General features: G+C 36.2%; 1 protein-coding gene across 11 annotated transcripts in view; it reads right to left on the minus strand.

Moving 5' to 3' along the window:
* Positions 1 to 24162, minus strand: part of wnk1b (WNK lysine deficient protein kinase 1b) — a 156502-nt gene that overhangs the window by 102590 nt on the left and 29750 nt on the right. For 10 of the 11 annotated variants that reach the window (XM_015353170.2, XM_069192144.1, XM_069192146.1 and 7 more), the window contains exons 3-5: positions 6666 to 6838; positions 2325 to 2545; positions 442 to 599 (exon numbers count right to left, since the gene is read on the minus strand). In XM_015353170.2, coding sequence (XP_015208656.1) covers positions 442 to 599; positions 2325 to 2545; positions 6666 to 6838 — 552 coding nt within the window. Of the gene's footprint in view, positions 1 to 441; positions 600 to 1141; positions 1572 to 2324; positions 2546 to 6665; positions 6839 to 24162 lie in introns of those variants that run through there. The other variant, XM_069192149.1, reaches the window with a different exon arrangement.

Raw genomic sequence — 24162 nt, forward strand, 5'->3', positions numbered from 1 at the left:
TTGCAATTCTACTTGTGTAAATCTTTGTGTTTGAGGAGAGTTTTAATAGAAAACTAGTATCTAGGAAAACACTCCACTAATGTTAAAAAAAATAACACCAGCAATACAGTCTGGCATCCAGTATGTACTATAGACAAATATCCTTAATAGAAAACCTGCATCATTTATGATGTTTTTTTCCCATTTTTCATAACATTCAAATGTTGTTCCACTGTCACAACTTCTGTTGGCATTTAAGAAAAGTCCTGTTTGTGTTATTTGCACAGAATAACAACGAACCAAAGCACATATTAATACTCTTCAACTGTACCACGGCAGACTAGTATATAACAGAGGCTGGGAGAGGCACATGTCCTTAAGAGGAGGTGAACTGGGTTAGAGATGGACGAATGTAGTTCAAGAGACATTCTGTCACAGAGAAGAGAAAATTCTAAGACTCACACTCGTAACTCTGCGGTAGATCTGGGCGGCATTCTGGCACTCTGAGTACGGGTACTCTGAGGTAGCCATCTCCAACATACACATCCCAAAGGCATAAACATCCACTGACTCGTCATACTTCTCCTCATACATCTCAGGGGCCATGAACTCTGGGGTACCTTAAATTAAAAGAACGATTCAGACTCTGAGTGTCTCAGAGAGCAGACTCCACTGGCCTGCCCACCGAAGGGAGGCGGGGAGGCGGAGAGTGACGGTCAGGGGTGGTGGTGACCTGTGGGAAAAGAGACAGAAAAGTGGAGGCAAAAAAAGAAGAAGGAAAAAAAAAGAGGAGGGGAATCTTGGCTAAGTTAGTCTGTAATGAATGAGGCACGTTTCCCTATGCAAGGCCTTTTGTGTTGATGTACTGAACATGCTCTAAGGCCCAACTAAAAGTTTTCTTTGTTGTTTAAACACAAATATAAAAAGGATGAGAGGACAGTTAAACATTGTTAGGCAAACAATATCAAATGCTGAATCTTAGCCCCCTCCCCTTTTAACTCACAAATGCACCAGAGCTCTAATTTGAAGAATGTGTCAGTGCACGTAACAGTACCAATTGAGAAGGGCCTGCTTTACTTTGTTCTATACATAGGTAGGCTGAAAAAAAAGGAAGAGAAAAGGTAAAGGATTAGCTATGGAACATATAGCCACAAAACCTTACCTTAAACACCATATGCTCTAAAACATTAACTTTGACTTACATTCTTCAACCTGTTACAAGAGAAATTCAAGTTAAGCAGATTCCATAGCTAGCAACTGATAAGCAATGTTCTGTACACCTCAAACAGAGACTAAAAAGGCCTTGCACAGAAAAACTAAAAACTCTTAATAAATTTGAATTTGAATTCATTAGTTCACATAGTGCTCAGTCACTTACCAGACCCAATTCCTTTAATACTTACTGTCTGAACTGCAGTTTATAATTTAATCCTTACTGCAGACTGAGGGAGAGAGTTGAGGTAACAGCCTACAGTCAAAAAAATACTCAAGAATGTAAAAAGAAAAAAAAGGTTGATTAAAGTAAAGTAGCAGGGAGATGGCCAGACAGAAATAAACCGTGATCTGAAACATTGAAAAAAATCTCATGACCCAAAACCTACAAAGAGAAATATTAAACATTTAAAAACATTCATATTATCATTTTATAATAAGCAGACCACAGGTTTTAAGGATAGAAAGCTTCACTAAAACTAAATAAGTGCTTGTAGGATAACCGCTTTAACTGTTAGTAACCATTGCAAACACTCTGGAAGTGATACTTTTACTCAAACTACACAACGTTATTATAAGTTAAACATTGTATATTGTTTAAAGGGTAAAAAGGTGTAATTATACAGAGTTACAAGCCAGTTTCAGCCATTGATTTAGCAACACAATTTAGTTCCACAAGGGCTACTGACATTTTATCTGCTTTACATTTGGGTGACAACTACCCAAAATGTATTTTGAGTCCTGAACCTGATTTAATGTCAATTTGTTTTGCAATGGATCCTTTTTATTTTTCTTTCATTGACATGAGAAAAAGTTATCTTATTTGAAAGAAAGATCATTTTACTCATGTTCTTTAGAAGTTGATTAAATCACTTCTTATGAATTTGTATACTGAGTATTTTAAAAATAAGTGAAAAGGGACAATTTAAGGCAAATTAAAAACTATGGTCTGCTTAAAAAACAGAAACAGCCTGAAAAATGATCTGTTGCAAAAAACATTTATGAATTTAAAATATATTTTCTAAACCCAGTCTTTAAGTAATATATATTTTAAATTCAACCAGCTATACCAGAATTCTGTGGTCTGTTTTTATGTGGCTTGAGAGGACATAGCATAATCAGGGGTGACATACCTATGACACTCTTTGCAAATGATGCCCTCTTGAGAGTGGCTAGGCCCAGGTCACCAATCTTGACAGAACCAGTAGGACCAGTGATAAAGATGTTGTCACACTTGAGATCCCGGTGGATTATAGGAGGGGTCCTTGTATGCAGAAACTGAAGGCCTTTTAGTATCTGCCTGCACCAGCTGCGCAGAACTTTAATCTTCATTACCTTGAAACGTTTCAGGTACCTGTCAAATGAAAAACAGGAACTATATCTCTCCAAATACAATTTAACAAAAACGTAAGTTTAAAATAATGTCTTAAAACCAAATAAACAGTGATGATTTCTACTAAAAAATATTTCTAACAGAACAGGAGCCATACTCAATTTACACAAGTTTGGTTTTAATAGCATACTCCACAGGATTGAGCCTGAGAGCATGTTCAAGTTTTGTATTCTCAATGTGATTAGCGTTTCACTAATCACAACACTATTTTGGATATACAGCAACAAAAAGCCATACCTAACACTGAAGCAGTTTTGATAAATTTAATAAAGAGAAAGGCTGTTGATTCAAACTTTTCCTGAAGATCCAAATATGAGCCATATACTTGAGCAACTCGCTATGGCCAGGTATGTATTGGCTAGTTTGATTTCTAGCCAAACTTATATTAATGGAGCTACTTCAGTAAAACATTGGTACTTGCCAGGGTTAGGTACTGCAAACAGCCATTTCACGAAGCTGGACTTAACATATGGGCAAAACAAGGTATATTTCCTCGGGCTGTGAATATTATATGTAATGTATAATTATTATAATAGTACAATATATTAACTATTTAAAAAATATTGCTATTTCCAAATACTATTGGTATTAAGCACTTTTAATGAAAGTTAATACTGTACAACCTTGAAGCATTTACCCTGATATTGCCCAAGATATTGCAAGTGCAAACAAATTAGATAACTGTTTTTTGATTCTAATAATGCTTTATTGAGCTGTTTTCTTACTTTTTACATCTTATTACCATTATAAATGCAGCACTACTATAGCATAATAAAGTTTATTTTCAGAACAGTTATAACAGACAAGGTAAATTCTCTGTTATAAGTGCACCTATTAAAAAGCACCTATTAATTATTTCTCGTTCTGCTGTTGCAAAGTCAAATTAAAGCATGTTTAAACTGAATTTTTTTCCACTCCTGTAGAAGTAATTCTCTATAATTTTCAAATGAAATTAAGTATTTAGATGTCTTCAAAATTATATTAAAAATAAAAATCTGAAAATTACTTAATTGATAAGTATTCACCCCATTTGTTTTAACAACCTAAATTGGGTGAGGAATTCAATTATCTTGAAAGATTGCACAATAAATATCACTGACTTTGTGAGGCCTCACAAATAAAACAGCAGATCATATCAGTCCTGCTGTCATGAAGATCAAGGAGCTTCCCATGGAACTTCAAGATGTTGTTAGGAGGACAAAAGCTGAAGAAGTTTCTAAAAAGATTGGCAAAGCTTTGAACCTTCCTAGGAGCACTGTGAAGTCCATCGTAACAAAATGGAAAAACATGGCACAAGCCAGATACTACTAAGATCAGGCCGTCCTACTAAATTGAGCAACCGGACAAGAAGGACAATTGCCAAAAAAGTGACCAAAAAGCCAGCTACAACACAGACAGAGTTGCAGAGCTGTTCGGCTGAAATGCGAGAAACTATCCAGACATCAACAATCTCTTCAGCACTTCACAGATTTGGCCTCTTTGGGAGACTGGCTAGAAGCAAGCCACTTCTGAGAAAGGCCAACATTAAGTCTCACCTGGAGTTTGCTAGAAGCCATGTGACAAAACCTGAAACCTTTTGAAAGAAAATGTTGTGGTCTGATGAGACTAAAGTTGAGCTCTTTGGCCTGAAAGCAAAGCGCTATGTTTGACGCAAACCAAATACAGCCCAACAGCTGGGTAACACCATCCCTACCGTCAAGCATGGTGGTGGCAGCATCATGTTCTGGGCTTGCTTTCCAGCAGGAGGAACTTGAAAGCTTGTTGCCAACAAGGGCAACATGGATGAAGCCAAATACAGGCAAATCCTTGAGGAGAACCTGTTTCAGTCAGCCAGAGATCTGTGTTTAAGGTGAAGATTTATTTTCCAGCAGGACAATGACCAAACCACACGGCAAAAACTATCAAGGAATGGAGTTGGAGCAAATTTGCATTGAAGGACTATGTACAAAGTATTGACGGGGGGGGGGGGGGGGCGCTAACAGGTGAGTTTGGCAAGTGAATGCAGAAAATGTGGCCGCTAATAATTAAGGACCAGATGGTAAAAAGTAAAAATCCTTGGTGTCTAGAAATTATAGTTGCTGATCAATAAAATAGAGATTTACTTGATAATACAAATGGTACAAATTTGGATACTTAAAACTAGTCTTTCCAAGCACTCTATTTGATTTTTCGACAAGCCTGGAGGGGCCAAAGCTTTAGACATACATGTGATTGAAGCACATCAAGATGCACTTCTGTTATATCAGTAACCTTTTTTGAAATAATATGGAGCTTGGCCATGGGCGGTTTCCTGCTGGTAATCTACATTACTACAATCTACCTAGTTCACAGGCTGTAAAGATGAATGATAACAATAACTGACAAGTAGATCACACTGATTTGTTAAGCCCCATAGAAAACCACTTAAGTTCTCAATGTACAGCTTAGAAATGAGAGGTTAATTTTAAATGTAACTCTAATTTTATACTTCTCTTAATCATCTATAAAAAATACTTCTACTATGTAGTGAACTATATAGAACTTTGATTTCCATATACGAAATACCTCATACAAAATAGCTTTTACAAATCAAAATCTTTTTGCTTTACTTTCAAAGTAAAAATACTGAATACCCTGATATTTCTTTCAGTCTTACAATGTTAAGAATACTGCAAGCAAAACAGCTTATATTTTTGTTTAGTGATACATTACAACAAAAGCCTTATGGAGGATTTTAAGTATATTTTTAATTTAATCCCTACAATGCAAAAGCAATATTCTACAGAGAATGGATCTCTATTATGAACTAGGAAATAAAGGCTTTTAAGAAACAAAAAGTCTCTGAGGTATGACAAAAGTCTTTCAAAAGCTTTCTGTCTTTTTTGAGATGTGGGGCTGGATGTAAATTGCCAGATAGTCTACCCATTTGCAGGATGGATTAATCTTTCATCTGCTTTGCTAGAGAAAATCCAGCAGAGTTTTGGGCAAAGCACTTGTGATCTACATATTCCTAGTCACCTCATTGTAGCTGTAAACTTCCTTGCCCACTTGAGGGAGATGCTGTTCAGTGGTCAATGTCTCTAAGTACTTCAATGTATTCAGCTACTGTAAACGTCAGTGCTGCAGTTACAAAACAATATTGTAAGCAAGAATGTTTGGAATTTGTTGAAAAAGGAGTTGTGTGGATAGCATTTTAAGCAGTGCTCTCCATTCCTGGTGCTGGAGATTGCAAGTTTTCAAGGTCTATGCACCAGAAGAGCTGGGAGAAGCTGTTTAATTGATAAATAATGCCAGTAACTAGCTGCTAGTAATTAGTCTATCATCGAGTTGAAATGAAAAATTAGACATACACTAGACTGGACAATTTGGATTTAAAGAATTTACTTTGTAGATATTACTTTGCAAATATTTTTTTTTTTACTTTGCAGATAGTTTTAATCCATAAACCTGTAAAAAACATTCCCTTCACAATGGCCTACTATCACAATTACTAACATTTATATATCCAGCTGAGTAATCTTGCTTTATGAAACAGCCCTACCTTTATTTTTAATATTATTTATATAGACAAATATTAATATAGTATAAAAAGTATTAATTTTTAAAATTTTATTGTTGGACAAAGATTATTCTCCACAGTTGTGGGCACTGACCAGGATTTGAACCCAGGTGTTTTGTGTGACAGCACACAATTCTTCCACATGACACGTTAAGCATTCACTGTGCCACCTGGCTGATTTCAAAGTAGTGCAGTCCAGCACAGATTTTCTAAAGAAAGCTGTCGAGCAGTGCAAAGCATTGTAATACAGCATGCATCATGACTAAAGGTACATGATGCGTCGCGCATTCTAAATGACTGGATCGGTATATGAACGATTCTTTCTTCCACAGAAGAACGTCTAAGCGTATGTGGTTAATGTCCGATTCAAGACAAGATTTTTTTAATTTATCAAACACTTTAAATATAATCAAATGCCCTTTATTAAAGAAAAATGTAATAAAATTAATTCATATTTTTTCTTTGACATGAAATGGGCTTGCTCAAACAGCTGAAGGAGTTGTCAGTTTTTTTTAATTACAGGATTATAGGACAAATACTCACGTCTTCAATGTTCCAGATGTCATCAGCTCCGTCACCAGCACAATGCACTTTTTCCCCTTTGATGGTGACTCCCATGAATCATAGAAACGAACAATGTTGGGATGCTGGAGCCCCTTCAACATCCCTGCTTCCTCCTTGAAGCGCTGTCGCTCTGATTTGGACAGTTTGCGATCCTTGACAAAATAATAGAAAAGACACATTAATGTCTAGCATTCTTTATTACTGAGTGTCCATTTTTTTTAATTATGTTGCTGAAATTTGGTCAGGACTTATTTTGGAATTTGAGTGCAATGGCAGAAAAGCTAAAAAAACATGGCAAAATGAAAGCAGTTGTACACATCATCCTAAATGAATTATATAAGTCAATATTATGATTCAATATTTGGTAGAGGTACCTTTGGCAGAAATTACAGCCATGATTCTTCTTGGACAAGTCTCTACAATCTTTGCACATCTGGGCACTGCAATTTTTGCCCAGTCTTCTTAGTAAAACTGTTCTTGCTTCCTCAAGTGAGATGTGATGCATAGCAATTATCAGCTGACACAGATTCTAGATTGCACTGAAAGCTGGGCTCTGACTGGGCCACAAAGTTAAAATATTGATTTTGTTTTTAATCCATTCCAGTGAATATGATTGGGGAAAAAACAAGGTAATACAACTACTTAACATACATGTTTTAGAGTGAGTGGAAGGCCTGTAGACGTTAAATTACAGCATTTTAGGCACTGAAGCAATATAAATTCACCAACTGATTGAAATATTGGCATCACCTTTCAGAGACTAAAGCTACTCCATTAGTGACCAAGGGACTAGAGTAGAGACATCCAGGATAATGTTGAAAAAAATTTGAGCTCAAATCAGTTCCCAACTTTATATCAGTGCTCAAAAGGAATTTCATGACAGTGCTTTGTATACAACAAATAGTAGAATCTAGTATATATGAAATCTTTTATATGAATTTTAAAAAATCTCAACCCCATCAGCAAATTATTAAGATTTACTATAGCCAGAGAGCTACATTTTTTAATCTCAGTTCCTAAAAACAAAGACAATGATTCTATGTGCTGTCAAATTTATTTTATATTAGTGCATTTATATTAAATAAATGTATTAACTATTATTTTATTAAATAATGTATATTAAAATAGAACCTAATATACTTATGTTTATTATTACATAAACAAGTTATTTGCCCTAATTAACCATAAGTGACTGATGCATAAATTTAGATAATCTTTAACATACTATAAAAAGTGAAAACAATTAAAGAAGGTAATGAGCTATCAATGGGCTCAAATTACGCAGAGAGGACTTTAAGTTGAGCAATCTCTTTAATGGCGGCACATTAATTAAGCTCCCATTTTAGTGAATGAAAGACACCATTTCAACTGATATCAAACTGTTTGTTTTTACAAAATATCTAAAATGAAATAAGTCTAAGACTTTGTTGTGTAGTACTACTAAGCAAATCCTTTAAGTTACCCAGAAAATCACATTGCCACTGGCTTTGTTCATGTGAATACCCAGACAACACTTTATATAAATAGATCAATAGATATCTTATACAGTAGCAGTACAGAAAAAATAACAGTGCAGGATAAAACAAGTGCTGGGAAAGGAGAGCAATAAGCTGAGCAAATACCAACTGTGGGACAGGACCCTTTAGCAGTGCCTCTGAGTGGTAGAGGCAGGTCTGGCACACCTGTCTCTAATGTGCAAGGCTTATTCAATATGTCAGGGAAAGTTGCACATATCAAAGCTTTAAAACAAGTAGGCATTTGAAACAAAAATAACTGCCAACTGTGCAGTGTCATTTTAAATCAGTATTAAACTGTAGTCTAGTGTCTTGTGTTTACACCGGTAATTTTCCTTTAAGTCACTTTCTAAGAATATGGACAATACAGCTATACAGCCGTATCATCTGTGCACAGAATAATAAGGTGTCAGAAAACTGTGCTTCACATGATCAAAGCTTTCAATTAGGCCCAAGGCAGACATGTCTCCATGAACATCCACAGTGACAACTTTGATGTAGATGCCATTCTTTCCATTCTCTGTCGACTTGCATGAAAGGTGGACTGGTACATTAGTCAGTACTATTTAAAACACCCTCATATTCCAGAAGCTTGGTTTAACTCCTTCAAGCAGCAGAGAATACAAAACTCGACAGCTGCTTAAAATTAGTTCAAATTATGTTGCAAGCTACTCTTTCAAAAAAAATTTTGATTTGAAACAATAAAGGCACACATACAGTGGATATAAAGTCTACACACCCTTATTGAAATTGCATTTTTTGTGATGTGAAGCCAGAAATCGAGATATATCATGTCAGACATTTTTCGATCTTTAAAGTGACCTTGCAGCCAACACAATTCAAGAGAAAAACAAATAGATAATTAGGGAAAATAATTTAAATGAAAAAACCTAGAACACCCTAGTTGCATAAGTTTGCACACCCTTTTATAATGGGGACTGTAGCTGTGTTCAGAGTTAACCAATCAAATTCAAAATCTTGTTCAAAGGTAAGTAGCATACACCTGCCATCAATGAAAATGATTCTGATTAACCCAAATTAAAAATCAACTGTTCCTGTAAGATTTCCTTGAAACTTGCATGGTTGCATCCTACTGGGATAGCCATGGTCCGCAAGGAGCTGACAAAACATCTACGGGATCTTATTGTTGAAAGGTACCAATCAGGAGAGGGATATAAAAGAATATCAAAGGCATTGGATGTACCATGGAGCACTGTGAAGACTATCATCAATAAGTGGAGAAAATGTGGCACCACAGGGACATTTACAAGATCAGGACGACCCTCCAAAGTTGACAGGACAAGGACAAAACTTATCAGGGAGGCTACCAAGAGGCCTACAGCAACATTAAAGCAGCTGCAAGAATTTCTGGCAGGTACTGGTCACTCCTTGCATGTGACAACCATCTCCCGTATTCTGCACACGTCATTTCTTACAAAAAAGAACATCCAAGCCCATCTAAATTTTGCAAAAAAATACATTACAAAAACATGCAAGGATGTGTAGGCTTTTTATATCCACCGTAAAATTGGACTAAATTTTTCACATTTTCATTTTTAAAAGGAAACAAGTTGAATACATGACATACAACAGCTTAGCAGTGTGGTATTAATGAAAGTATTGTATGAAACATGGAATTTAAATAACAGTTCTCCAAGGGAAGCAATCTCAACTCCGTTATTCTATTTAACCAAACAATGATACAGCTCAGCTGTGAAATTATACATTGTTTCATAACTGAAAAAAACAGGGACAAAATCTCACATAGAAACAAAAACCAAAACAAAAATAGGTCAACATACTATACACTGACCACTATACAACGAGATAAGAATTAAAAAAAAAATCCTTCTCAGTTTCTGAAAACCATTACAAAATAAGTTTGAAATGCCCTGATAAAAGGGCACAACTACAGTGCCTTGCGAAAGTATTCGGCCCCCTTGAACTTTTCAACCTTTTGCCACATTTCAGGCTTCAAACATAAAGATATAAATTTTTTATTTTATGTGAAGAATCACCAACAAGTGGGACACAATTGTGAAGTGGAACGAAATCTATTGGATTTTTGAAACTTTAACTAATAAAAAAATGAAAAGTGGGGCGTGCAAAATTATTCGGCCCCTTTACTTTCAGTGCAGCAAACTCACTCCAGAAGTTCAGCGAGGATCTCTGAATGATCCAATGTTGTCCTAAATGACTGATGGTGATAAATAGAATCCACCTGTGTGTAATCAAGTCTCTGTATAAATGCACCTGCTCTGTGATAGTCTCAAGGTTCTGTTGAAAGCGCAGAGAGCATCATGAAGACCAAGGAACACACCAGGCAGGTCCGTAATACTGTTGTGGAGAAGTTTAAAGCCGGATTTGGATACAAAAAGATTTCCCAAGCTTCAAACATTCCAAGGAGCACTGTGCAAGCGATCATCTTGAAATGGAAGGAGTATCAGACCACTGCAAATCTACCAAGACCTGGCCGTCCCTCTAAACTTTCAGCTCAGACAAGGAGAAGACTGATCAGAGATGCAGCCAAGAGGCCCATGATCACTCTGGATGAACTGCAGAGAACTACAGCTGAGGTGGGAGAGTCTGTCCATAGGACAACAATCAGTCTTACACTGCACAAATCTGGCCTTTATGGAAGAGTGGCAAGAAGAAAGCCATTTCTCAAAGATATCCATAAAAAGTCTCGTCTAAAGTTTGCCACAAGCCACCTGGGAGACACCCCAAACATGTGGAAGAAGGTGCTCTGGTCAGATGAAACCAAAATCGAACTTTTTGGCCACAATGCAAAACGATATGTTTGGCGTAAAAGCAACACAGCTCATCACCCTCAACACACCATCCCCACTGTCAAACATGGTGGTGGCAGCATCATGGTTTGGGCCTGCTTTTCTTCAGCAGGGACAGGGAAGATGGTTAAAATTGAGGGGAAGATGGATGCAGCCAAATACAGGACCATTCTGGATGAAAACCTGTTGGAGTCTGCAAAAGACCTGAAACTGGTACGGAGATTTATCTTCCAACAAGACAATGATCCCAAACATACAGCAAAATCTACAAAGGAATGGTTCACAAATAAACGTATCCAGGTGTTTGAATGGCCAAGTCAAAGTCCAGACCTGAATCCAATCGAGAATCTGTGGAAAGAGCTGAAAACTGCTGTTCACAAACGCTCTCCATCCAACCTCACTGAGCTCGAGCTGTTTTGCAAGGAAGAATGGGCAAGAATTTCAGTCTCTCGATGTGCAAAACTGATAGAGACATACCCCAAGCGACTTGCAGCTGTAATCGCAGCAAAAGGTGGCTCTACAAAGTATTAACGCAAGGGGGCCGAATAATTTTGCACGCCCCACTTTTCATTTTTTTATTAGTTAAAAAAGTTTCAAAAATCCAATAGATTTCGTTCCACTTCACAATTGTGTCCCACTTGTTGGTGATTCTTCACATAAAATAAAAAATTTATATCTTTATGTTTGAAGCCTGAAATGTGGCAAAAGGTTGAAAAGTTCAAGGGGGCCGAATACTTTCGCAAGGCACTGTAAATACTGCCTTCTGAGATGCATTATTCACTTCCATAGAACTGTTATGGTATCTGCATGATCTACAGCATGGTTCCCAATCTTGGTCCTAGAGACCAACACACCTAGTTTTTATTCCATCTCACCTTAATTGGATAAGTGAAGCCTTACTTGAAGAAGTTGTTTCAATTTAATAGCTGCATTTTGTTTCTAGTCACAAGTTTGGAATTTTATTTCACTTACAAAATATAAGTTAAAGCTCCAACATGTTTAAGAGATGAGAACAAACAGTTCCAATCAATCTCATTATTATTAAGTCCATCAAGGGTTTGATTGTGTAACTGAAGGCTCGACTGGACGGTACTGTATATGTGAGGGGTAGATTGGGGACCAACTGCTCTGCTTTAGAACGAGTCACAACTATAACTGTTTTTTGTTTTCTCAAACCTTAGGGAAAACATTTATACCCTAGCAGTTTGTTTGTATGCTGTTATTTTTTATCAACCCTACTGTAATTTTTACAACTAATCATTAATCTTTAAAATGCTTGTCACCTTCCCCTTCTTTGGATTTTATGATAAAGCAATCCAATCTAGTTTGTCATGGTTTAGTGTGGTATAGTTCTTCAGTATTCAATGTCCAATATTCATATTATTTCTAATCGCAATTCGTTATTCACATTTTATTGTAGGTGGAGATTTGAACCTCATCCAATACACGGTCGGTCTTTGGGAGCTAAGTTGCCACCTTCTTCACTCGCCTTAAGCTCATTTTTAGTAGATTTAAATTTAGTGGATTGGTGGCATTGCACATGAAACCACTCCACTTCAGCATGAATGAAACATCATACTTTTACCACAAACAAAAGCAATAAAACAAAGCACAATTCTGTTTAGGCTCTAGCTAAAACTTCTTTAGATTCCTCATCTATTATTACAGCCAAAATCAAAAGTCTCCTGCAAAATCACTTTACCAGAACCTCACATATACCGTCCACGGGCTTGCTGAACAGGAGTTTCTTTCTCTACACCCTTATGCATCACCTGTAATTGCATAAAAAAAGGCTTAGCTCTGATGTCAGTTGACTGAGGACGGAAAGTCATTCTCCTTTGCCTTCTAGGGAATGTGGTTTCAGATAAGAACTATAACCTTGTCTGAACCTACCATTCTCTTGCATTATTCATAAAGGTACAAATTTGAATTTTTTTCTGCCACCTCCATGCTTGATACTTCAATACCTATAGCAAAGGTAAGGAAATGCAACAGTAATACAAAGTTCTATGAATGCTTTTATTCAAAATGCCAATTATCTAGAACAAAGTTATATTGACAATCATAAGTGCGTGCCCTTATGCCAGCTTCATTCACCACATTTTGATGTAGTTTGCTTTCTAGTTTTAAAAGGTTGCTGACCATGAAGCATTAGCAAAGGTATGGTAAATATGGTCAGCAAATTATTTCATTTATTATCAAAACATGTTATATCACAATGACAGTCAAATCCATAGATCCACTTTCTAGCCGAATCTCTCAATTCAGGGTCGCGGGAGAGCTTCAGCCAGGCAGTAAGCAACGGGCCCAAGGCAGATACACCAGTCCATTGCAGGGCAAACACGCATACACACTCACACCTATGGCCTGTTTCCCCAGAAACCAAGTATCTGTCCAGTAATTATGTTTTTGGACTGTGGGAGGAAAGCGGATCATCCTAAGGAAACCCACACTAACACAGGTAGGAAATACAAAATCCCCACACCCCAGATTACGAACTGAACCTAGAGCCCCAGTGCTGCAAGGCAACAATGCTAACCACTGTGTCGCCATGCTAATCTGAAGTGAAATCTCTATGATGTCTCAGATTCTCCTTATAGCAATAGCAAAAATGGTAAGATTAAGGAACAAGTAATGATGAAATTCCATGATGAAAAGAGAAGAAAGAAAACAACATTTTGGCTGTGGAGCCTTCTTCGGAAACGTTGTGTTTTCTTTCTCCTCTTTTCAGCATGGAATAAACCTATAAGTTGTTCCTTTGCAGCCCACGCATGCTGACGCAGCTACTCACCTGAACTATGGTAAGATTAACTTGTTCTATTCTGTTGCACCACTCAGAAGTGAAAATAATGAGAAGAAATACAGGTTTTCCTCAAATAAGGGGTTTCCCTAATATGTCAACACTTAAAAAATAAGAAATGCTGCCTAATAAAACCTCATGGAATTTCACAGGAAGAAATACGTTGAAAGTGATTGTTTTTACCTTTTTAATATATCAAAAGAAAAGTTTCAGAAAAGTCTAAAATTCCAACATGCAAAACATAGCTAATATTTAAAAAACAGGTTGAATATTAGATAATAAGAAGGACCAAAGCAATGAAAAAATGGAAAGTCTTCAAAAATATTATCTTGCTTCTTTAGTGTTTTTGATAGTTTTAGCATTTCTGATATATTGAATATTGTGTTGAAATGCACAATTCTCCATGTACCATGGTCAAAGTTAAGCACCCCAAGAACATCATACCCTTTTTATTAGTGGTCCACAGATCTTGAAATGTCTTCCAAGGTCAAAAACTCATAGCCGTTTTTCAATTATTTTTTCATTTTAAATCAAGTTTAAAGTAAAGTAAAATATCTTTTAGTAAGGTTCACATTTTTTACTTTAAATGCCTTTATATTCTATAACACATTGGGATATTTGTAAGGAAAGATCATCAAATGATAATTACTAAACAGGTATAAGGTAAAGCACAATTTCAAGCTGGTTTATATCTAAAGTACAATTTCCTTTCCACTTTAGAAGCACATCAAAAATGGTAAAATTAACTTGTTCTACTCTGTTGCACCACTCAGATATTAAAATAGAACTTTTTAAACCTTTCACTTCAAAACATTTTATGATAGCATCTTACATTTCTCTTACATGCATTAACTGAATTTTCTTTCAGCTAACCTATAACATCTGAGTAGCAAACTTATTAAAAATAATTCCTGAGAATAAAAATAAAACAAGCATACTACATATTACTAGAATTGGCCACGAGACCCATTGTGCTGTTTTGTCACCTGACCTTTTTTTAAAAAAACATTAGATTCAAATCAATTCATGAAGACCAAATATTTTTTTTACAATTATAAATAGCTGGGGTGAAAAGCCTACATTCCATAAAGCTAACACGAAATTCAAAACTTCTTTGTTAGGGAATATTGTGGAATACTGTCAGTGTGTTCCTTAAAGTGACCTTTTTCAGTTTTCTGTGTGATGGTTTGTTGCTTATCTGAACACACAGGACAACATCAAGACCTACAGTGCTTGGTTACATTTTCTTAAATGAAGAAAAGCTGCTTTCTTTTTACTTATGCTTACAAGTTATATTAAACCTGATGCAACCAATATGCCACCTAGTGCACACTCAAAATATAGAAACAGAATCCCACAGCAAACAGATGTGTTTTTGAGACTAAAATAGCAAACAAACTGACCATTATGCTTTTAAGAACATTTGCAAGCCATATATAGAAATCGGAAAGAGACCCATCCCTTACTACGCAAGCACAATTGATTTCATAATTTGTAGGCAAAAACTCATAAAAGTTAACACCATGAAAATACATTAAAAATATCTGATTTGTTCCAAGTGCTCATAACTGGACATAACTAGTTCAATTTGGTTACTTTTCATTAACCTATGAATCTACCAGTTAAGTTGAAATGTATTATGAAGCCGTTATGTGAAGAAATAAAATGTAATCTTTACGGTAAAAACGCCAATTAATGCCATGAACTAATCAAAATTTTCTCAAACAAAAAAGTTAATCTTGTGCGGTCAAACAGAATAACACCTAGAATTGTAAAAGTAGGCTAGAGTTTCATTTGAACTGGTCTTATTGATACATAATACATAATAAATATTTAATCTTTAAACTCAATAAATATTTATTATTTAAACTCACAAAACAACTTATTCTATAAAGTTAATTTGTGAATCAATTTTTATATATGTTGCACTGAAAATATTCTACACCATAACTACCATAATACCCTTCTTATTCCTGTTAAGAATTTAAGTGCCTTTACATTTGTTCTGATATTTAGTGACATTAAAACTGTATTCAGTTATAAGTTATTTAATAAGTGAAAAAATAAATTTGAAACAAAAGAAGTCAGCATCAATGCAACATCACAAGAGATACACACCATCATGCGCGCAGGCAGCAGCCAAAAGCAAGGAATAAAAATGGAAGAACGAGCAACAAACTTTGTAATATAGACTTGTTTTTGTTAATGTATCGCTAATTTTCTTGAATACTTAAAGTGCTCGTTTAATTAGGGCTTATTATAATAAACTTTACTCTTAACTGTTTTGTTGCACAACAACCTGACTTATGTTTTTTAAAGCATAAAAATACTAAACCAAAAGGCAAAGATTTTGTTGTTTTCATAATTTGTTCAATTCATCGTGTTTTTATTCCTTAGACCCATTATGCTATAAGCACAGTCAAATATATCTCTATGAGCACAATCTAAATATAAATCCACACCTTACAGAAAGGTTGTTACAGCAAGGGAATTAGACTAATACAGTCTTGTTAAAGGGGAACTGCAACATTATTTTTTATATTTTAGGGTTAGAAAGAATCAGCATTTATGAGTACATTTCAAACCACAATAAAATTTACAAGTTATCTCACAAAATAAACAATTTCAGGTATGCAGAGCTCCATATTCTGCATTTCAAAACAAGGCAACAAAACTTCCATTGACAAGGAGAAACCTTATTACATTGTAAACATCATTTAATCCAAAAGAAATATTGCATTTGACTTTGAAATGGTTTTGTCAAGAAATATTATTTACCTGTTAACTTAGCATGCAGATCACGCTGGAACATTTCTGCGATGAAATGCCCACTGCACAACTTGTATTTATTTGCTCAGACATTGTATTGCATAATTCATTACAATAATTGAAAATAATTGTATATAATCATAGGACATGCAACAGTCAAAGCAAAGAGTCTTGAAGACTACATTAATAATAATAATAATAATAATAATTGCTTACACTTATATAGCGCTTTTCTGGACACTCCACTCAAAGCGCTTTACAGGTAATGGGGACTCCCCTCCACCACCACCAATGTGCAGCATCCACCTGGATGATGCGACGGCAGCCATAGTGCACCAGAACGCTCACCACACATCAGCTATCAGTGGGGAGGAGAGCAGAGTAATGTAGCCAATTCATAGAGGGGGATTATTAGGAGGCCATGATTAGTAAGGGCCAATTGGAAATTTGGCCAGGACACCGGGGTTACACCCCTACTCTTTTCGAGAAGAGCCCTGGGATTTTTAATGACCACAGAGAGTCAGGACCTCGGTTTTACGTCTCATCCGAAGGACGGCGCCTGTTTACAGTATAGTGTCCCCATCACTATACTGGGGCATTAGGACCCACATGGACCACGGGTGAGCGCCCCCTGCTGGCCCCACTAACACCTCTTCCAGCAGCAACCTTAGTTTTTCCCAGGAGGTCTCCCATCCAGGTACTGACCAGGCTCACACCTGCTTAGCTTCAGTGGGTTGCCAGTTGTGAGTTGCAGGGTGATATGAAAATTGAAAATTACTGAAAATGTATCTGTACGCCTATTTTCAAGGGTACCAGTTTTTATTCCAACTATTAAATACCACTAATGGACAATACACACATTAAGGATGGGAGAGTTTACCAGTTTGGAATCTGAAAATAGACCATAAAGCAGGGCCAGAGGCACTTTTTTTAATAGCAGACTATTTTAAGCGTGAAATGAAAGGTTCTACATGAACTATAATAGCATTATATGGCACAAAGCTTAGATTAAATTAAATCTAAAAATGTGGGGCATGTCAAATATTTTTAATTAAATTTACCTTTACTATATCCCTCTGGCAGACCAGCTGTCAGACCACTCTGCAATTCACAATTGGCACAACTCGCCTACCACATTTGTCAGCATCCATATCACCCTGCAACTAGCAACTGGCAATCCACTGAAGCTGAGCAGGTGTGCGTCTGATCAGAACTTGAATGGGAGACCACCTGGGAAAAAATGAAGGTTGCTGCTGGAAGAGATATTAGAAGGGCCAGTAGGGGGGCGCCAACCCTGTGGTCTGTTTGGAACTTAATGCCCCAGTTTAGTGACATGGACACTATACTATAAAAATGTGCCATCCTTCAAGTGAAACGTAAACCCGAGGTCCTGACCCTATGTGGTTATTAAAAGTCAAAGGGTGTTTCGTGAAAAGAGTGTTACCCCAGTGTCCGGGCCAAATTTCCCAGTGGCCTTTACCAATTATGGTCTTCTAATAATCCCCATCTATGAAATGGTTTCTTCACATCATCCATATCAGTGCTGCACATCTGTAAAGCGCTTTGAGTGGAGTGTCAAGAAAAGTCCTATATAAGTGTAAGTAATTATTAGTTGATCCAACCCTGCCCATAAGCCAAAGAGGTGGGTGCTATAACTGGTATAGATGGTATACCTGTAGAAATATGTGCCACGATATGGATTTAGCTATACTACCACTACCGGGATGGGAGAAACCCATGACAGAAATAAGCAACCATGACAGAAATGGATGGATTTAAATAGACCATACAATTACCATAAAGATATATATTTCTGAGGCTTGAATTCAATTAGTTTTTCTACCTTTTTCAATTATGTCATACTTGAGAAGGATTTTTCCAAGGAAAATACTGCTCAGATTCCTGATCTTGCTTCAACCAAATAATTTCTATTCATTTGCTATTGCTAAAAGTAGACGAATCTGGAATGTTTAGTGAGAGCTGCAAACAGTGAAATCATGTAGGTTTCAGTAGTAATAGCATATGTATGTATTGATGAAGGCTTATTTATCCTACAGCCTCATTGTCCCTTCCTTAACAACCTGGTTGAGCTTGACATTATAGGTGACGAATTTAATTGACATTTGATTTGATATGATGACTGGTTCAGAACATATTAGCTTAATACTCAGAAAAAATAATTCAAATGGCAATCATTATACATGTATTCGGCTTTGGGACAATTCAGCTGTCCTTATGTTAATTTTCTCCAAGACATTTGTAACTCGTTCTCTGAAACAGTACCTAGAACCAAGTTTTAAATGAAGTGCCAGCAGCCCCCTTGTAAAATCTCACTGAAAGTCTCCCACACTGTACTTGATGCTTTTAAATTTAATGCATTCCATTTCCCTTGATTTCATCATCTATCAGATGATGATGAATCTGTTATAAAATATTTTGAGCTATTTTTTTCCTCATATGGTGTTACACAGTTTTACCTTGCACATTTTACGTGTACTTTTTGTTACATGTAAATTATCGGATAACACTGCTTTTGTTTTTATGGAAGCCCAAAGAACTTTCTTCACATACGTTGTGTTTTCTCTCTTCTCTTTTTAGCATGGAATAAACATATTACTTGTTCCTTTGTGAACTTTTTTCCTTATACTTGATATTGTTCTATTTTATTAGGATATACTAGGAAGAGGAATATCCTGAGCACAGAACAATGTACTAATCAGACAACGCTCTTAACACTCTCCAACGTTTCAGTCAGTTCTCCGTTTCCTGGCTGTAAACGGATAATTCCAGGTTATAACTAGGGATGCTCTGATTGATTGGCTGCCGATTGAAATCTGTCAATTTTCACTCCAAATGACTCGATTGGTAGTCACTAAATTGACCAATCTACAAAAAAAGATTTTGTGATGACAAAATTCCCGACATTACCAGAAATTGGCAATATGTCAGCATGTCTGCTGGTCTGGCAGTTTTACCACACTTCTTACAAAAGACGAAAAATGTACAGTTTCCAATATATGTGCAAAAGAAGTCACTCGTGGGGGACCATCGTCTAAAACATTCAACACCACCAACCTTATTAGACATTATTATTTAGACCCAACACCAAAAAGAATATGCAATGTACGAAAAATTAGCATGTGCAAAAGGCTGCGGTGACTGGCAAGCCGACTCTCGCTCAACCATCAATAATAGCAACACTTTAAAAAATTGAGCCCTACAGTAGGGATAGTAAGAAAGCCAAAATCTTGCAGGCGATGTATAAGGAAATTCTGAATGAAGATAAAAGGAATGGTTTAGACATGAATGATTCAACAGCATCGGAGATTAATCTCTACAGATGCAGCCATTCAAAGTGCACGGTACAGACACGTACCGGAGGTAATTGGCTACGGTGATGCGCATTGTGACACACGATGACGCGCGGTACGGCCGTACGTGATTGGTTGACCGACAGGGGCACTCATGGTCCGTTGGTCTGTCGTAGAAAGATTTACAGTAAACGTCTTTACTGTGCACGTTGTAGTATTGAATATTTATATGGAATTTTACCACTGAAGGGAAATCTTAGTAGCTGAGCATAAAAAGAATAGGAGCATACTGTAACGCGTGTGAAGGCCATAAACGATATTAATTTTGGAACATAAACACACAGTTTATATAATATAAGTACATATAAGGTACTTTAAAGAAAAAATACACACCAGTATTCCATTTCTCCCTAAACATTTTAAGCATCGGAGTCTTTAATGAAATACCGGAGTCAACAAGCAGATTTTTAGAATTTGATGAAAAGGGAATATAATATGGAATCGCGTATCTAAAGAAATTAATAACGATATAATTATATTCATGTACCGCAACACAAGAATAGTACACGCTGTACATTGTCTGTTGATAATGTTTCTGTAGTGCTTTTTCAGCACTCTGCATGTAACCTTGCCGGTGGCGCTGTGGGTTAGGTTCCTGACTCCCATGTCACAGGGTCTGTGATCGAATCCCACTGTGGAACCATGACTTTTTTTTTAACAAACATTTCTTTGAAAAAATGAAACGTTTCCCTTGGTCAGAGATTTAATAAAACCTCACTCGCACCAAACAAATTTATATTTCTAAATATCACAACATGATTGAATTTAAGTCATTTTAATAACAATGAATAGTCAGCTAGGCATTACAATATAAACATTTATATTGATTTAAATCGCGTTTTGATTTAAATCGCAAATGCGGGTTAAAATATGTGTTTTGATTCACAATCAGACAAATGCAAAATAAATTGATATCTTTGTCTTCTAAGTATCTTAATAAACTTTCAGCATAGCTTTCTCCCCGTTTAGATTTATTTTTCTTGGGATCTTGGGATCAAACGTGAAAAGATTAGATTGTAATTGTTTTTATTTTTTAAATACATTGCGGAGTTAAAGCAAGTTAAAGCCTTGATTTTATATATCACCTTTAAAAGTGGAATCTCAAAGCAAAGTAAATACCCAACACCAATTGTACCCATCTGTCAAGATAATAAAGCACCTTGAATTGAATTGAGGGAGAGAGGGGGGGAGGGCGAGCGAGAGAGCCAGGACAGACAGGCAAATAAGATACACTCCACAGACATTCACAACAGCGACATATCATAAAACGTTTACACATATAGTTAAGTTATTACTTGGTTTTCAAAGTGCAATGAAATACAATATTGTTGTTATTGCTGTTATTGTTGTTTTTATTCTGTAAAGCATTTTGAGAAGCCAACTTTAAAGGCAATATATAAAGGTGCTGAATCTTATGGAATGTGTTCCGCCGGTGATTCAAAAAAAAAATTTTTTTTAATCACGTATCTAAGGAAATAGCAGTATAACTTTGTTCATGCACAAACAGTGGCATGTTACATTATTAATTTGGGTGTCTCCTCTTGCCAGAAAGCTCTAAATTGCATTTTGAGTGCGGTTTTTGACTTTTTCTAAATTGAAACCCATAAATAAAGCTGATACAGTTTAGACTTATTTTAAACTGTATTACAGCAGCACAATGGACAATCCATTGCAAAAATGCACTTGGAATCTGTCCAAGCCTTACTTTGTCAGGCATTTTCTTTTACTGCAACGGACATAAAAACTCCCTTGCTTTTAACAGAGTATTTAATAATTTCTAACTATGAAAATTACTTAAACTGCGACACTTATCATTCATTCCATTATCAGTCTTCCATTTCTCCCTAAACATTTTAGGCATGAAAGTTTTATGAAACGGTACCCAAATATGAGATTACTGTATGGAATGAATTTTAATTTAAAGAAATTATTTAACACGAAAATTAAGCTGTTTACATCTTCCGCCTGAGAACAGTCACCCGTTGCTACCCAACACAGAAACACAGCCACTAACTAGCAAAGAGAGGACATTAGCTAGCCAATATGATAAAGAAATAAATGATTATTTTATTTCTTTTGCACATTTATTTGAACATTTCCATCGATTGTACAAGCACTTGGGAACTGTCCAATCCCTAGTTCATCAGGCATTTTCTTTTACGCTGTGGGCATTTTCCTGGTCTGGCGCCGATCTGTGTCTTCTAGGATATAATGCCAGCGAACTCTTGTTTTTATGTCCACCATAACAGACAATCTCCTTTGCTTTTAACCGAGCGTCTAACCCCTCTGATTGGAGAAAAAAGACGTGCTGGTTTGCTATACATACTGTACCAGGAAGTTTATATTCGAAACATGTATTTTAAAAGTTTAAGAAGTAAAAACCTTACAGCGTACACAGATTTCTAAACTGATCAGGATCGTTATCTTTGTCTTATCCATAATAATGTTCACCGCTCTGTCTGGAAAATTAATAATAAACTTTATTTTATATAGCGTTTTAAACGAATAAGTAATAAGATTGCTCATAAACCTAATCGCTTTTTCTACATAAACACAGCGTGATTGCTCTCTGAAAATGCTTTTTCTTTTTATTTAGGCTCAGATTTCAACTATAGATCGTATTATAAACTTTCTTGGAAAAATGTCTTTTATGTAAACCATGTTTGCTATTAATTCATTTAGGGCTAGAATATGTTCATTGTCTTCCAATCGAGTCGAGTTGAAATTAGAAGCTTGCCACGCCCGGACTGTTACACCAATGCATTAGCATGTTAAAGCGATTTCATTGAGGAGCCTAGCTTTCTTAACTAGTACTGAACTGAAGTACTGAACTTCCTTGGCTTTGGAAGGGGAGGTGTCTTTCGCTGGAAATCTCGCCCCCTTCTACTTTGAAAATACCTGTGAAACCGGTTTAATTCGTCACAGCCAGCACTCCCGCAGAGAGGGGGGTTGCACTCGTTAATGTCTTAGCTGGAACACATCATTATATCTCATTTTGTATTTCTATAAAAAAATCGTTTGCCCAGCTTAACACTATTGCTGTTGTTTTTATCCTGTACAGCGCTTTGAGGAGCACAGCTTTCTCACCACTTAGATTACTTTCTGATACCATCCTTACACAAAGCAGAAACTTCTTGTATTTTCCGATGACATACAAGTGGAAAGATTACAGATTTTAATCGTCTTTTTTCTGAACCAAGGAAAATCTGATCATGTTTCTCTATAACAATAATAAAAAACTTAATTTTACATATCACCTTTAAAAGTGGCATCTCAAAGCAATACAGTAGATGTAAACCACAGATTACAAAGTAAATACCCAGACAAACGCAAACGCAAACATGATAAAATGCTTTTATTCATTCAGCAGAGAGAGAGCGTAAAACCTGGGTGTAACAGCTGTTCCTTTTTCTGATCACTCACTCTCTGGATAAACGTCTCACCTGTCCTGTTCTTTTTCCTAATTTGATGATTATGCCTTCTGCAATCCACTCCTGCCCTCACACCTAAAGAAGACTATTTTAAATTTCTTTGCCCGGCCCATTGTGCAATTAACCCTTGTATGTGCTGTCCTTAAGGTGATATCACATAAAGGTGATATGTAAAATAATGTTTATTATTGTTATAGAGAAACATGATCAGATTTTCCCCGGTTCTAAACAAATATCTAAAGTTTACTAGTTTGTCACTAGTATACTTCATCATTAATACAGTCTTTGCTGTGCTCTCGAGGATCCTTGTGATATTTCGAGCTCTGGTTGAATAATAAGTGTCGCAGTTTAAATAAATTTCGTAGTTGGCAATTATGAAACGCTCTGTTAAAAGCAAGGGAGTTTTTATGTCCGTTGCAGTTTTTTTTAAACTGAATCAGGGCTGAAGTTGTTTGAATTGACTGAGCTCCGTTCTGTACCACACAATGATCCCCCCAGAGTCTCTGCCCCGGGTGATTTGGTTTATTTTGACAGAGGGTAAAAAACTCTCCCTCTCGCTTGCCCTCCCCCCCTGTGTATTGTCTGTTTTTTTTGTGCTGTCCTTTGACAAAACAAGGCTCACCAGATAATGTGAATCGAAACCTGTTTTTCTAGCTTTTAAAGTCGTGCGATGTGTAAGCGGGAACACATCATTATATCTCACATATGAAAAATACATAATGTAGCTCCCAAACAAACGCAAACGTGTTTTTAATAAGATGCTTTTATTCGTTCATAATCCGACGATTTCAGGAAGACTAAT

The sequence above is a fragment of the Lepisosteus oculatus genome, chromosome 7 (assembly GCF_040954835.1).
Source record: "Lepisosteus oculatus isolate fLepOcu1 chromosome 7, fLepOcu1.hap2, whole genome shotgun sequence".
Classification (NCBI taxonomy): domain Eukaryota; kingdom Metazoa; phylum Chordata; class Actinopteri; order Semionotiformes; family Lepisosteidae; genus Lepisosteus; species Lepisosteus oculatus.